The sequence below is a fragment of the Trachurus trachurus genome (genome assembly GCF_905171665.1).
Source record: "Trachurus trachurus genome assembly, chromosome: 23".
NCBI lineage: Eukaryota > Metazoa > Chordata > Actinopteri > Carangiformes > Carangidae > Trachurus > Trachurus trachurus.
Genome location: NC_139912.1, coordinates 3,310,180 through 3,324,420, shown reverse-complemented (window position 1 = coordinate 3,324,420; position 14,241 = coordinate 3,310,180). Strand labels below are relative to the sequence as shown.

Here is a 14,241-nt window from a genome sequence, read left to right as displayed (position 1 = left end):
ATTGTTGACCCTCTGGAGGTGAAAGTTAACCACATGTGAATTCAACCACTTTAGTCAATTTTTTTTAACATCGTAAAAACATCAGCTGTCTGTTGCTACGGACTGCGACAGTCCGTTGTCATGGATACATGACAAACACTTCCATTAATACCAGTCATACGTGCCTGAGGCGGAGTGATAGCCTACGCTGTGATAAGGCTTTAGAATAGTAGCCGTGGTACAAATTTCCGAACGTCTATGTTCAAAACCAACTTCCGGTTTTGCCGGTTTGGTGGAATTGTACGTTTACGTTTCCATGGTTTTCTGTCGTTGTCATAGTTGCGGTAAACACATTTACCGCGACTACCGAAACCATGGAAACGTAAACATAAAATTCCACCGGGAGAGCAAAACAGGCTACTTTTTTGACGTTCTGAAAAAGGTGGATATGCTCATTATACCACGGTTAACAACCAATCAGATCGCCGGATTTCACCTTTCCATTTTATAAGTAACTTTAATATCTCAATAAATCAATTTGGACGCTGTTTCTTGCTGTTTTCAGGTCCAAGATGCCATCCACAACGGTTCCATTCCTGCGTCGAAGGAACAAGCTGAGTTACTGGATAAACTTTTCGAGATCGCCATCGGCGTGCTCTTTGCACTTTTCGTCGCTGCAGTAAGCTCAGCTGTCGTTTTTGTCCTTGTTGTGTCATGTGACATCATTTTATTCAGATATTGGAAACAACCTCCTTCCTAATTTTTTTTTAAACAAGAATTTCATTAGTTTTTCGTGTGTTAGCTTTTGAACGTTTAGCGTAGCGTCAGTGTTTGAACATTAATATCTAACATCAGTGAGGATCAGACAGATGGTTGCTCACGTAGCATCTTTTAGCCTACTTCAGGTTTGAATTTAAGGTTTTTGAATCTTTCTCTGATGAATTGTCTTCACAGGTGATGAGTCTGGGGATGTCCACAATGATGATCCGTCAGATAGAACGTCATGACTAGCGGAGGAGCAGCATCCTTCGGCATGTAACAGGGAACCACCCTCTGAGCCTCTGCACTGTAATTGGACGATGCAGCAGTCAATTAAAATCTGTTTACTTCACATTTCTGCCTTTTTAGGAGAATTAAAGTGCTTCATTTGGGAGAAAGAATTCTTTTCTCCCACAGCTTTCTATCGCAGAGATTCTTGCTTGAACAAACTATATTATAGACATATTGTAGGAATGAAACGGTTTCTAAGCTCTTCACCTCTTCCGACTAAAAGTTTGACATGCTAATATTTAGGCTAAAGTTACAGAGTGAGCCGTTAGCTAGCCAGGTAAAGGCTGGTTAGCAATCTAGCTAACTGTTTCGCATTTCCAAATCCTCATTGTAAATCAGACCAGCATACATTAGCAGAAAATTCACATGTTATTGGTAAAGTTCCCTTTCCTGTAAAAGAAATTACTAAAATTTGAGGCTCAATGTATGGTATTTGCAAAAATGTTGATAACATTTCACCCAATGTCTTTTTTCCATTGTGTTTTTCCATTTAATTTGTACCTGTAAGTAAATATGCAAATTGCAGCCATTCCATTGTGAGGGTAAAACTACAAGCCTAGATTTAGCTGTGTTGTTACACATCATTATTGCCAGAATAGGTACTGTATAAGTCACCAGTATGAGATAATATAGCCTAAAATAACGTTCACTGATGATAAACTCAGATTTCCCCACAGGCAGTGAACACCTCATCAACATTTTAAAAACGATTACAATTGAAGAGAAACTGTGACTGGAGCTGTTTTACTGTGAAATCTTTGCTCGTATCATTTCAGAATAAACAGTATAACCTCACACTGCTGCTGTCATGTCTGAAAGAGGGGTGGGAGGGATTTCTGGGGGTTTGGATTCCACCACAGGGGTCAAACAGTGAGCCTGGTTATCATTCACCACAGTGTGAGCAGGAGAATCCCCAGGAGACTTGTTGTCAGCATAAAAGTTTCAGCGGTTCTGGGGCCGGTTTACTGCATTCAGGTCACTCGATCTGAGGAGCTTTCAGAGGTCAGAGGTCTCCGAAAAACAGAAATGGAGTCTTTGGTGCATCTTCTTTCAAAGACAAGGGCTGTGTCCAAAATAGCCCAAAATCTTAAAATGATCAGTGCAGGAAAAATGTTTTTGCCCGTAGTGTTTCACCTTAACATGTATTGTATTATAACATGTTTATAACATGTATTTGTCATAAATATATTCAATATAAATATTCAACAGGAAACAATATTCACCAGTCCATATTTCAGCCACTTGTTGCAACAGGAGTTACCAGCAGCAGCCAGCAGAGGGCAGCGCAACCACAGATCAACACTGTGACAGAGCTGCAGGAGAACCACAGCACATACTGTAGTGGTGTGATGTTGATTGATTTCCGCAGGAAAATACACACAAGCCAAGTTCCTCCCCCTCCCCCTGCGGATTTCCGCAGGATAAGAACAGACCCTGCCCCTGTCCACATCGGAGGTGTAGAGGAGAGGGTCAGTGACTTCAAGTTTCTCGGAACACACATTTCCTGTGACCTCACCTGGTCCACTAACATCTCTGTGTAACAGAGTTTTGGTGTTGATTCCACTTCCACAGTGACAGCCAATCATATTTATCTCTATTCATGTATCACAGACGCTTCACTGGTTAGCAGGGCTCTCCTCAGCACATAAATATGGGCTGTGACGTAAACACAGTGCCAGTATGCGAGGATTGAGCCCATGGTAGGTTTGTTACACGAAGCGCAGCGTTATAGCCTACTGAAACTCTTCACAGCTGATTAATTTACGGCCGTTAATCAAACAGAGTGACACTCTCCTCTCCTCTCCTCTGACTGAGTTGTATGAACTTATAACCTGGTGTATGAGGAGCAAATAGATCAGTGACCTGAACAACATGGCCGCCTGCCCTCCTTTGAATGATGGCTTGGTTCCATTTAGCTGCTCCACTTTCAGGATAGGCCTAATGTATTGTTCACACTGGTCAGATCACAATACTATAATAATAATAATAATAATAATAATATCCTTTAAAAACATATATTTTTTAATATAAGTGCTTTCCATAAAATTTAATAATAATATATAAAACAAACAATAATAGAGGTAAAATAAACAGTTAAACAATTATAGTGATAAAAATCAAAGTGACTTGAGATGTGCAACTGGGGGGTACGGACCCAAAAGGTCCATGATGGCACACAGAGATGGGAAAATCTAAACTTTTTCCAATGCAGCAAGTGCACCGCATGTCATGTGATAAGAATGAACCAATCAGCTCCACAGATCTGCTCAGCAGCACCAACATGCTACCAGGCTCTCAGTGTTTGCCGCCTTTCAGCAGCAGCAGTGTAACAGCAGTTAGGGGAGAGCGGGGTAAGTAGTGCCAATTTTTACTTAAATTGCCTTTAAAGCAAGGGGATTATTATAATGCCCCCAACTAAAATATGTACATAGTTTAGGATGTTGTGTATCCCTGGGAACAATCACTTTGAATCTTAAATTAACTGTTTCAGAAATATAGCTTTAGAAAAAAAAAGTGGTTTTGTGGCACAACTTGCCCCTGGTGCAGGGTAAGTTGTGCCATTAGAGAAGCAAAACAGATCATTTTAATCTCACAAATGATAATACTATATAAAAGCAAGACATTCAATACAAAATTAAAGCCAGAAGCGTCAATGATCGCGATGCAGTCGCGGAGGCCTGAGGCACGCTGGGGGCTGTGGCGCAAATAAATGCAATGTTTTGTTCATCCACCAGGCTACGAGCACAACCAGACTAGGCAGGTGTGTTCAGGGGCGGTCCCTCATCACACATGTTAAGTTTCAAGCAAATCAGTGCCACTGCCATGTTTCTCCTATACACAGACAGCACTGCCACTGGCACAACTTAACCCAGGCCCTTTGGCACAAATTACCCAAAGCCCAGCATTTTGAAAAAAAAAGGATAGCTGTTTTGAGCTGGCATCATGCTAACTGTATAGACATGGTGTAGCTTAATAAAGCACTAAAACATGTGTGAACTGTTTTCAAAGTTATCTATAATTGTTCAAACACGGCAATCAAAAAACATTGATCATAGAAATTTTACTTTGGAGGGCAAAAACTTGTTTTTTGAACATAAATGTGCTTTCTTCTCAAGCCATGTGTCTCCCTTCTTGATAGGATGAGTGAAATGCACGTCCCTTCAAAAATACGTGGTCACATGACCAACTTCTTCTATGGTTTTCTAGATAAAAGGGGTGGAACTACTTGCCCCATGGCACAAATTACCCCACTCTCCCCTATACGTAAAGTATAAGTTTCAGTTCAGAGGAAACATAACTGAACAGCACAGGACACTTGACTGTTGAAACATCTTGCAATCAAAGATGACGCCTAAGATTGGTATCAGTTTACATTGACCATGAATGGACAACATTTTCAGTTTTTGTAAAAGGGAAGTAGAACTGTGTATCATCTCTGCAGCAGTGAAAGTGGACACCATGTTTGTACTCTAAATGCATGTCAATTGAGAAGAACAACGGTCCTAGGATCGAACCCTGGGGGACGCCGCAAGACACACGAGTTGAGGAAGAAGATGCACTCTACTTTGACAAACACTATGAAATGAACTACTCTACTTATATCTTAACTGTGTTTTATTGCCTGTTCATCAGTTCTATTTTATATTTCTATATATAGGCTACATCTGTCTTTTCTTCATGAACTGCCCATCTTGTGTGTTGGTGAGCCATTTCGGACGGTGGACGATAAAGATTTATTGTCTTGTATTGTAGGTATGAACAGCACAATTTCAGATAAAAGGAAGTTAATTCTGACTAACAATCGTTTCATTCTGTGGTTTCATACGCAGTGAGGCTCTGGCTCCACTTTCACAATATATATAAATGCGCCTGCAGACAATGTTAACTCTTGAGATTAAGTTAATCAGCTGGTAATTGACATAATGATTAACAAGCAGTGTCACCACCTTATTAGTACCAGACCTTCTGGATCGAGTTATAGACTTTTCGTTGATAAAAAGACAAATCTTCTCTCTCTCTCTTTTTCAACTATCTTTAGAGACTAACTAACCCTAACCCTAATCATAACCATAACCATAACCCTCAAACATGATGTTGCCTCAGTTCAGGCCGGCTCAGATACAACTCTTCAGTCCCCAAACTCTATACCACTGAAACTAATCAGTGGCTATATTCAGATTTCGTTTGCTGTTGTGGGTGACGGTGTTTTTTTTTTTCTGTGGCTTTTCTCTGGAGTTGAACAGTTGAAACCTTCCTCTTTACTGGGACCAGCCCGACCTTTTAGACTCCTCCTGTACCTGCTGACATCCTGTGACCTCCTGTTGACCTCAGTGGCTTTACGTAAATGAAAGTTGAGCCAAGAAAAAAGAAAAAGAAAAGTGTGAACAATTACTTTACTTCACCTCATTCACACTCTTTGTCTTTAACTTCTTCTTTAACAACAGTTCTCAGCAGCCACTATTGAGCCATCTGGGGTCCACGGTTACAATATTAAAATTTGAAAAAAGTTAATATACTCAATCTGAATATACACACAAATATATACGTTTAAAGATACACATACTTGCATACATGTTCAAATATTTAACACAAACAACTACAAACATCACACCAAACTAAACTTGGAAAAAAGAAGCAAAAGGAAATAAATGAAGCAGATATAGTATTGAAACTCATAACAAAAACAAGTCTATACATTAAATGCAGTACAAAAAATAAAAATAAAATAAAATGGGTTTATATTTATTATGGAGTTATTAAACACAGGACGTTCCAGATTCTGTGCAGCCTCAGAGCGGAGGAGGTGTTCATGTTTCTGCACAAAACGGATTTCCTCTGAGTAACTGTAAAAAACCCACAACCACATGTTCTGAGAGCCGGTGTTGAGCAAGCTACTTGGAAACTCATTTTCCAAGTAGCTTGTCCTCTTCCTGCCTAAATGACCTTACACACACACACACACACACACACACACACACACAGGGGCGCCGAAAAGGGGGTGTAAAGGAGACGGATTCTAGGGGCCCATGATGGAGGGGGGCCCAAAGAGGCCCCTAATGATGATTACATGATAATACAGAAAAAATAATATGACGCTAAGTTATTAACTAACATATAATCACAAATATTTTATTTTTAATGTCCTGGTAACAATAACTTTATTTGTTTTGGAAACATCAACGCCTGCAGGGCCCCCCCTTTCCCCCCTCTATTTCTGTAAAATGGTTCAGTCCGCCTGGATCAGCTGCAGGTAGCGCACTGGCGCTTTGTCACAGACAGCGCCACAGCAGCAAGGAGGCAGAGAGGCAGTAGGCCTATGCCTCAAAAATCAGGCAGCCAAAAACTAAAAGAAAAGAAATTAAGAGAGAAGGAGTTGAAGGGTCGACAATATGTCACCCAGTATTCCCCCCAAAAAAGGTGGGTTTGTTAGTTGTTGTGGATAGTTATGGAATATTAACTTTGTCCCTGTCTGTGGTCTATAAGCTAGCTCACTTTTCTCACATGTTAGCTCAAGAAAACTCTGGATTTTTACATTTCACTGTTATTTTAGTTAAATAATCAATCCAGTCAAACATTTATCAAGCTGTTCTTATTCAATTAGTTGACCTCCCCTCTGTCAAAATGATGCCTCATTCTGAACAGAGTCAAGTGCACCAGCAGCTGCTGCAGGTGCAGGTTGTGGGCTGACAGAAAGCTGCTGCAGGTGCAGCAGCTTTCTGTCAGCCCACAACTTCCCCTGCCCCAGAACCAGCCCCAGTGCCCCACATGAGAAAGGAGGTTAGCAGCTGTGTGTGTTGAAATAATAATAATAATAATAATAATAATAATAATAATAATAATAATAATAATAATAATAATAATAATAATAATAATAATAATACATTTTACTACAGTCTGTAAACAATACAAAGCTGAATCTGTTATGGGAAAGATTAATTAAAATGAATGAAATAAAAATCATTTTGAACAATTTTAATGGTTCAAAAAGCATAAGCCCTTCTAAAAAATTAAATAGAACACGTGCAGTAAGAACAGAGGAGAAAATCTGTGGTGTGTGCAGCAGACTGGGGTGACTGCTCTCAGTCCAGTCTGAGAAGTTCACATGTTGGTGACTATGCTATTAGTTATATTATAGGAAATACTATATAATTGTATGTAATGTATGTCATGTACACTCTACAGAGCCAGGTCCAGGATCCTCTTCTGGTTTGTCAGGGAGGAATGTGGAGGAAGAGATGGAAGAGGGTACAGATGAAAGAGAGAGCGCAGAAACACAGACGACAGAGAGTGAGGACGAAGATGTTGAAAGTAATTCAGAGGAGGATGGACTGAATGAGTGTACAGAAAGAGTCAGGAAGACAACAGAGAGGCAGGAAGAAAAACAAACTGATGTTGAGGTATTTGAAAGGGAAGAAGATAATCTGACTGGTGACCCTGATTTCTGGCCAGCAGATTTTACTGATCCTTGTTTATTTCCTATTAAAGAATCAGTGTTGCAGCAAATAAATTAATCAAAAATGAATTCTATACATGTCAACTGTCATGTTGTTCTTCTTTCACAAATATGGTAATGATAGTCAAAAATACCATTAAAATGCATAATTGTATGTAAAATAGCATCAAAAAATGTTGCTGCTGTGTTGGGGGCCCTGTAAAGATTCTTTTCATGGGGCCCCAAATCCCTAGTGGCGCCCCTGCACACACACACACACACACACACAAACACACACGTTTGATGTTTTCTGACTGAATTGTGAGCTTAGCGATGTCACAGATTTTTACTAAATCAGACAACTTTGGGACAATGACAAGGAGCATGAGCAAGCAAAACTGTAAAATTTGAAGATGCAGGACAACATTCGGTCAATCATCCCTTTCAGTGCTGGATAGATACACACACACAGAAATCAAATCCCAAACAGAATTAAAGTTAGTTAGTTAGTTAGTTAGTTTGTCTTTATTGTCTCCCTTGGGAGAAATTCGTACTGGACAGACCAGAGACTCCAGGCGCCATGAACACATACACAAAACAATACATCTAAGACCACAAACAAACACATCATCATATCCTCCAGCTCCTTGCGCGCCCCCCCACAATGTCCTGAAATCACCTTCACATATAAAATAAAAATACAATAGTAATAATAACATGATGCCCGTCTGATCCCTTGCTACAGCAACATTATTGCACATTCCTCTTTACATTCAGCAGCACACTCGTTATTGCACATACCTCTTTCCTCTATACATACAGCAGCACACTCATTATTGCACATACCTCTATACATACAGCAGCACACTCATTATTGCACATTACTCTTTCCTCTTACAGCAACACACTCAGTGGCGGCTGGTGGTGAAATTAGTTGGGTGGGCTAATAAATAAATGGCCCATTAAATGTAGTAGAAGTTACATCCCGTCTGACTGGCACAAAAGTATAGCAACTAACTAGGCCTACACACTGCATTACTGTAAGTAAATGAGAATTTGTATGTATTGAGCTTACAGCTTGGTAACCTGTAGCTACCTTCTGCCTGAAGGCATCAACTCATACTCCCTGTGGAGGATGTGATTTGGGTCTGAGGTGATTTTTTGACCTTGCTTCATAACTGTTTGTTCGAATATCTCCTGAAGAGATGATGGAGGCAGCATGCCAATTATTTTTTGATCAGGTTTTGGAGTTGTACTTTACATTTAACCTGTTCAACCCTCTCCTCATTCAGAAAGACAAGACTGTGATCACCAACAGACCTGGGATCGAACAGCATTTCTTTTCAATTATGCTTCTCACACCACTGCACACATCTTTCTACCTCTGACTTGTACACGGCGATATCTGAGTCCACTGTCAGTAGACAGTGAATTTCACGGTGCACGCGGAGGCTCATGGGAAATGTAGTATGAAAACACTTTGCTTTCCAAAACTCCTCGTTGTTCCTTTAAAGTGTTCAGAGTTAAAAGTCAGAGTCAACTGTGTACACGACATGCGCAGGATTGAAATTCCGTTAAATACACACAATATAAAATATATAAAATGTACACTTAAAGTAGAAATGTTTACTGCAAACGGACGTATGGTCAAACTTAATACACGTCTTTTCTGGCCTCTTTAGAATCAGAAGAATATGGACACTTTAATGTCTTTTAAAGTTAGGAAGTATTTTAGTCATTTCTTCTTGTGCTGCTGTTTGAGCTGTGACTTCCCGTCAGATCTTATCATTTTCCTTTGGTTGAGTTCAGCCCTTTTGCTTGGCTGCAGTTCAGATCTGTGTGTCGTAACTCTGTGCTCATCCTCAGACGCACCGACTGTGCACACAGTTCATCACTGCTGCACAACATCATTTTCTCTCTCTCTCTCTCTCTCTCTCTCTCTCTCTCTCTCTCTCACACACACACACACACTCACACTGTATCTGTGAAACGCTGCTTCACTTCTTCATCAGAGCAAATCACCAACATCTGAAGATGGGGAAAGTTAAGCCTCGCCTCAAATACGGCTTCTTGTTCTTCAATGCGTTGTGCCACGTAAGTAGAACAACTTTTTTCTTTTTGTCATTTCAATCAGTTTTATATTTGTGTTTGAAGCAAAAGATCAAATAAAAAAATAAAAAATAAGTACTTATTTTGCAATTAAAATATTGCATATTTTTCGATATCATATTCAGTCAATCTAACAAAAACAGCATTAGAAAGTCAAAACACAAACACGTTATGTTTCCTCAAAACTGCAAGATACTTATTAATTTACAAAAGTGAAATTAAAATTAGACAAGAAGTTGTACCATCCTCATTTGCTTAATTTTTTCAAAAAAGTTTTAATGTTTAAAAAGTATATATATATATATATATATATATATATATATATATATATATATATATATATATATATATATATATATATATGGAAGTGAGCCCTCGGGCTACAATCTGGCACATTGACAGGTACTACGGTACATGTTTTATTAATGTGCATTGTCCTGACTTCTAAATAAATAAATTACAAATAAATATACATGTTATCGTATAAACACTATTATACTATTACACTATTACATAAACTTATAATCAAACAAACTTTTAAAAATGTCACTTTTTAAACAGAACCAAAAAAATTAAGCAAATGAGGATTTTGAATTAAAAAATATGAAGAAAAAGACAAAATGAAGTTCAAGTGTGAAAAAACAAAGTTGAGAAACTGATTTTTTTTTTTTTTTTTTAAAGCAGATATCAGCTTCACGGCCGTTTCGGCTAATGCTGCGTTCAAGGCAGGCTTTTGAAACCGTAAGTTACAGCTTCAAGTCACAACTACGACTTGGTAGCGTTCCAGGTAACCCGTAGCTCGTGTTTTTACCATCCTGTTGTCTGTGAAAGTTCCCTATAACGGCCACTCGTAACTTCCGACCCGTGAACTCGTACCAGATCGAACTGGTATGACTTCACAGGAAGGAAAAACACAAAGTACGAGTTTCTTTGAACGCACCATGAGTTAGCAGCCCCCGCCCTTGTCAGGCATCAATTGGTCCTCGTGCTACGTCACCACATTCACGCGCATCCCTTGGCTGCACACACAGCCCTTCATGCCGTTCTCTCTCCTCATTGGATAACACTTGTATCCCACAAGGAAAATTTTCTCCTCGGGTTACAGCAGAGCAGAGTGACGGAGAGACTCGTGTTTAGGCTGAAATACTTCATGTAAGTGATTGCTGACGGAAAATAGGACTAGGACTTATATTAACAAAAACATTCCACTGATATCTGCTTTAATTTTACTGGGTAAAATGTTTAAACCAGCCAAGTCTTTTTCTTCTTTTCCTTTGCATGTGAGCATCATCAGTCTGTGAAGTTCAGGTGTTACATCTCTGTCTCCCTCTAGTGTCTCAGAGCAGAAACAACACTGACACAGATCTACGAGAGAGATCAGGGGAAATTATAAGAATATGAAGTAATATGAAATTGATTATCACATAATTAAGTTATCATTTCATCATTTTAAATCCAAATGTTTTGTAGTCATCATCGCCAACCTCATTATGTGTTTCATTTTTAACACAACGTGCTCCTAAGTTCTTCATCTATTATGGAGAGAGTCTTCGGCCTCCATACACTCTGCTTTTATTTTCCTAACTAATGGTGTGTTTGTGTTCTCAGGTCTTTGGATGGTTAATGATCATCGGGGCACTGAATTCTGCCGGTGCAGGGGTAAACAGCAACAACAATAATACACTCCATCTTATTTGTACCTGTGAAGTTGTAACAAACGACAAACAGAAAATAAAAGAAACAAATAATTTAAATTCATTAATTACAATTTTGAATGTTGAAATCAGACGGAAAATTTGAGTTTATTCTGTACAATTTGTTGGAAGTAAGAAAAATGTCATTTTTGAACACTAATTCAGTGTTTGTGTTTTTGTTCTGCCATGGTGGAGCAGGTACTGAGTACATTTGTGACATGGGTCTTTATCATCGGCATCGTCTGCATCTCTGTGCTGGGAATATATGGAGGCTGCAGAGAGCACGCCCGGACTCTGAAAATTGTATGTACAAGAACTAGAGAGAGAAAGGAGCAATTTCTACTTAGATCTTTTGGTTTTGCTGATGTGGTAAAACTTTGTGTTATTCTTCTTTCATCACAGTTTGCAGGTTGCATAGGGATCGGATTGGTCATCACGCTGATCTGGGGCATCATAGGCGTTAACCAAAGAAAACAGGTCTGAATGCAGACGGTGCATTTCTCTGTGCACTGAGCCTTTTTTCTTTTTCTTTTATATTATTTTTTTATTGCAAGGTGCCCTTGCACATTTGAATGAACATTTGAGCTACTTTGTTTTGTGGACTGAGGCTTTGATACTTTCACAGTATTAATATAGAACCTAGAGCTGCTTTATAATCACACTGCACATGGACATCTACCTTTATACTGTATGGACCTTTAACACAAACATCTACCTTTATACTGTATGGAGCTTTAACACAAACATCTACCTTTATACTGTATGGAGCTTTAACACAAACATCTACCTTTATACTGTATGGAGCTTTAACACAAACATCTACCTTTATATTTAAAGCAGAAGTAAGCGTTCCGGTCGTTTTGGCTAATGCTGCGTTCCAGGCAGGCTTTTGAAACCGTAAATTACAGCTTCAAGTCACAACTTACGACTTTGTAGCGTTCCAGGCAGGAACTTCATTTTGTCTTTTTCTTCATATTTTTTAATTCAAAATTCTCATTTGCTTAATTTTTAGGTAGAGACAGGTAGAGGACTTTTTTTTTTTCTCATGGCGCAATTCAATCGGATCACGAAATAAAACTTTCAGTCCCGTTCACTTGCATGGAGAGTTGAGGTCCCATGGCGACCGTTACTTCCTGCTTCCGCTTAGGCTCTCTACAGTAGCTGTGGTATATGCTCATTAACAACCAATCAGGTCGCCGGATTTCACCTTTCCGTTTTTAATATCTCAATAAATCATTTTGGATGCTGTTTCTTATTGTTTTCAGGTCTATGATGCCATCCACAATGGTTCCAATCCGAAGGAACAAGCTGAGGCTCTGGAAAAAGCTTACGAGGCGGGCATCGGCATAATCTTTGCACTTTTTGCTGCTGCAGTAAGCTCAGCTGTCATTTTCTTGTCCTTGTTGTGTCATGTTACATCATTTTATTCAGATATTGGAAACAACCTCCTTCCTATTTTTTTTTAACAAGAATTACATAAGTTTTTCGTGTGTTAGCTTTTGAATGTTTAGCTTAGCATCAGTGTTTGAACATTAATATCTAACAGCAGTGAGGATCAGACTGATGGTTGCTCATGTTGCATCTTTCACTTCAGGTTTGAATTTAAGGTTTTTGAATCTTTCTCTGACGAATTGTCTCCACAGGTTTTGAGTCTGGGGATGTCCATAATGATGATCCGTCAGATAGAAAGTCATGACTAGCGGAGGAGCCACATCCTTCGGCATGTAAACAGGGAACCACCCTCTGAGCATCTGAGCCTCTGCACTGTAATTGGATGATCCAGCAGTCAATTAAAATCTGTTTACTTTACATTTCTGCCTCTTTAGGAGAATTAAAGAGCTTCATTTGGGAGAAAACATTGTTTTTACTCACAGCTTTCAATCGCAGAGATTCTTGCTTGAACAAACATTGACATATTGTAGGAATGAAACGGTTTCTAAGCTCTTCACCTCTTCCGGCTAAAAGTTTGACATGCTAATATTTAGGCTAAAGTTACAGAGTGAACCGTTTGCTAGCCAGGTAAAGGCTGGTTAGCAAGCTAGCTAACTGTTTTGCGTTTCCAAAGTCCTCATTGTAAATCAGACCAGCATACATTAGCAGAAAACTCACATTTTATTGGTAAAGTTTCCTTTCCTGTAAAATAAATCCTTTAACATTACTAAAATTTGAGGCTCAACAGATGCTATTTGCAAAAATGTTGATAAAATTTAGTCTTTGAACACCCAATTTCTTTCTTTTTTTCCATTGTGTTTTTCCCTTAAATGTGTAGCCTAGGGGAGAGTGGGGTAATGTGAGACACCCCCTGAATCTAGAAAACCTTCCATTTCCCCATGGCCATGAAGGAGAGGACCTCATGATGCTGTGGAAAGCATGTTTTTTTTCACAAAAATATAATTTTAGCATGTAAAAGTAAATTTTCTTGGTGTCAACTTAATCAACTGTTGTGCCAAAGCAAATTGATTCAGGTACAAAAACTTCTATGATACATGATGATGAACTACCAACACATAAAAACCATGTGATGATGCTGGCTGAAAATTAGCCTGAATTTCTAAGAGAGGTTGTTTTTTCTAAAATGGGGGTGTTGGGGTAAAGTGAGACAAATGCTGCGGGGTAAAGTGAGACCATGGATGTATTATAATAAATCAATGAGTGAGACACTGTGAGCACACCACACACAAAGATTTACACTAGAATCTCGCCGCCCAAGCCAGAAATCTTGCGTGATCAAACATGATCTGTAGCCACACTGCTTTGTTATGATGTGCTCTCAGTCAGCTCGCTTATTTATTGGTTATTAACTAAATTTTAGTCACATTCCACTTTGTCAACTCGGCTCCCCCCACACACAAGAGGACTTTTGATCAAAATGGTCACGATTGTCGGGGCCTACAATCTGCCCCCCAGACTATCTGACTGGTTCTATCTGTCATTTGAATGTTAATTAAAACATTTTGTGTTGTATTTGATTTTGGT

At 39.1% G+C, this 14,241-nt stretch overlaps 3 protein-coding genes across 5 annotated transcripts in view; 2 read left to right on the top strand and 1 right to left on the bottom strand.

The window, feature by feature from the left end:
* Positions 1-1,784, top strand: part of LOC311006666 (uncharacterized protein) — a 5,580-nt gene extending 3,796 nt beyond the window's left edge. Inside the window, exons 5-6 of the mRNA XM_083999557.1 lie at positions 545-658; positions 934-1,784. Of these exons, the coding sequence (XP_083855683.1) occupies positions 545-658; positions 934-990 (171 nt within the window). The 3' untranslated portion in view covers positions 991-1,784. The remainder of the gene's footprint in view (positions 1-544; positions 659-933) is intronic.
* The window catches only part of LOC311006667 (uncharacterized protein), a 17,714-nt gene extending 3,748 nt beyond the window's left edge, over positions 1-13,966 (top strand). Inside the window, exons 2-8 of one of the 3 annotated variants that reach the window (XM_083999560.1) lie at positions 9,461-9,556; positions 10,905-10,973; positions 11,180-11,230; positions 11,464-11,568; positions 11,668-11,742; positions 12,531-12,638; positions 12,909-13,966. In XM_083999560.1, coding sequence (XP_083855686.1) covers positions 11,195-11,230; positions 11,464-11,568; positions 11,668-11,742; positions 12,531-12,638; positions 12,909-12,965 — 381 coding nt within the window. In that variant the 5' untranslated portion in view covers positions 9,461-9,556; positions 10,905-10,973; positions 11,180-11,194 and the 3' untranslated portion in view covers positions 12,966-13,966. Of the gene's footprint in view, positions 1-9,430; positions 9,557-10,904; positions 10,974-11,179; positions 11,231-11,463; positions 11,569-11,667; positions 11,743-12,530; positions 12,639-12,908 lie in introns of those variants that run through there. The other 2 variants (XM_083999559.1, XM_083999558.1) reach the window with 2 other exon arrangements.
* The window catches only part of dclre1c (DNA cross-link repair 1C, PSO2 homolog), a 476,875-nt gene that overhangs the window by 24,854 nt on the left and 437,780 nt on the right, over positions 1-14,241 (bottom strand). The gene's annotated exons all lie outside the window — the stretch shown is intronic.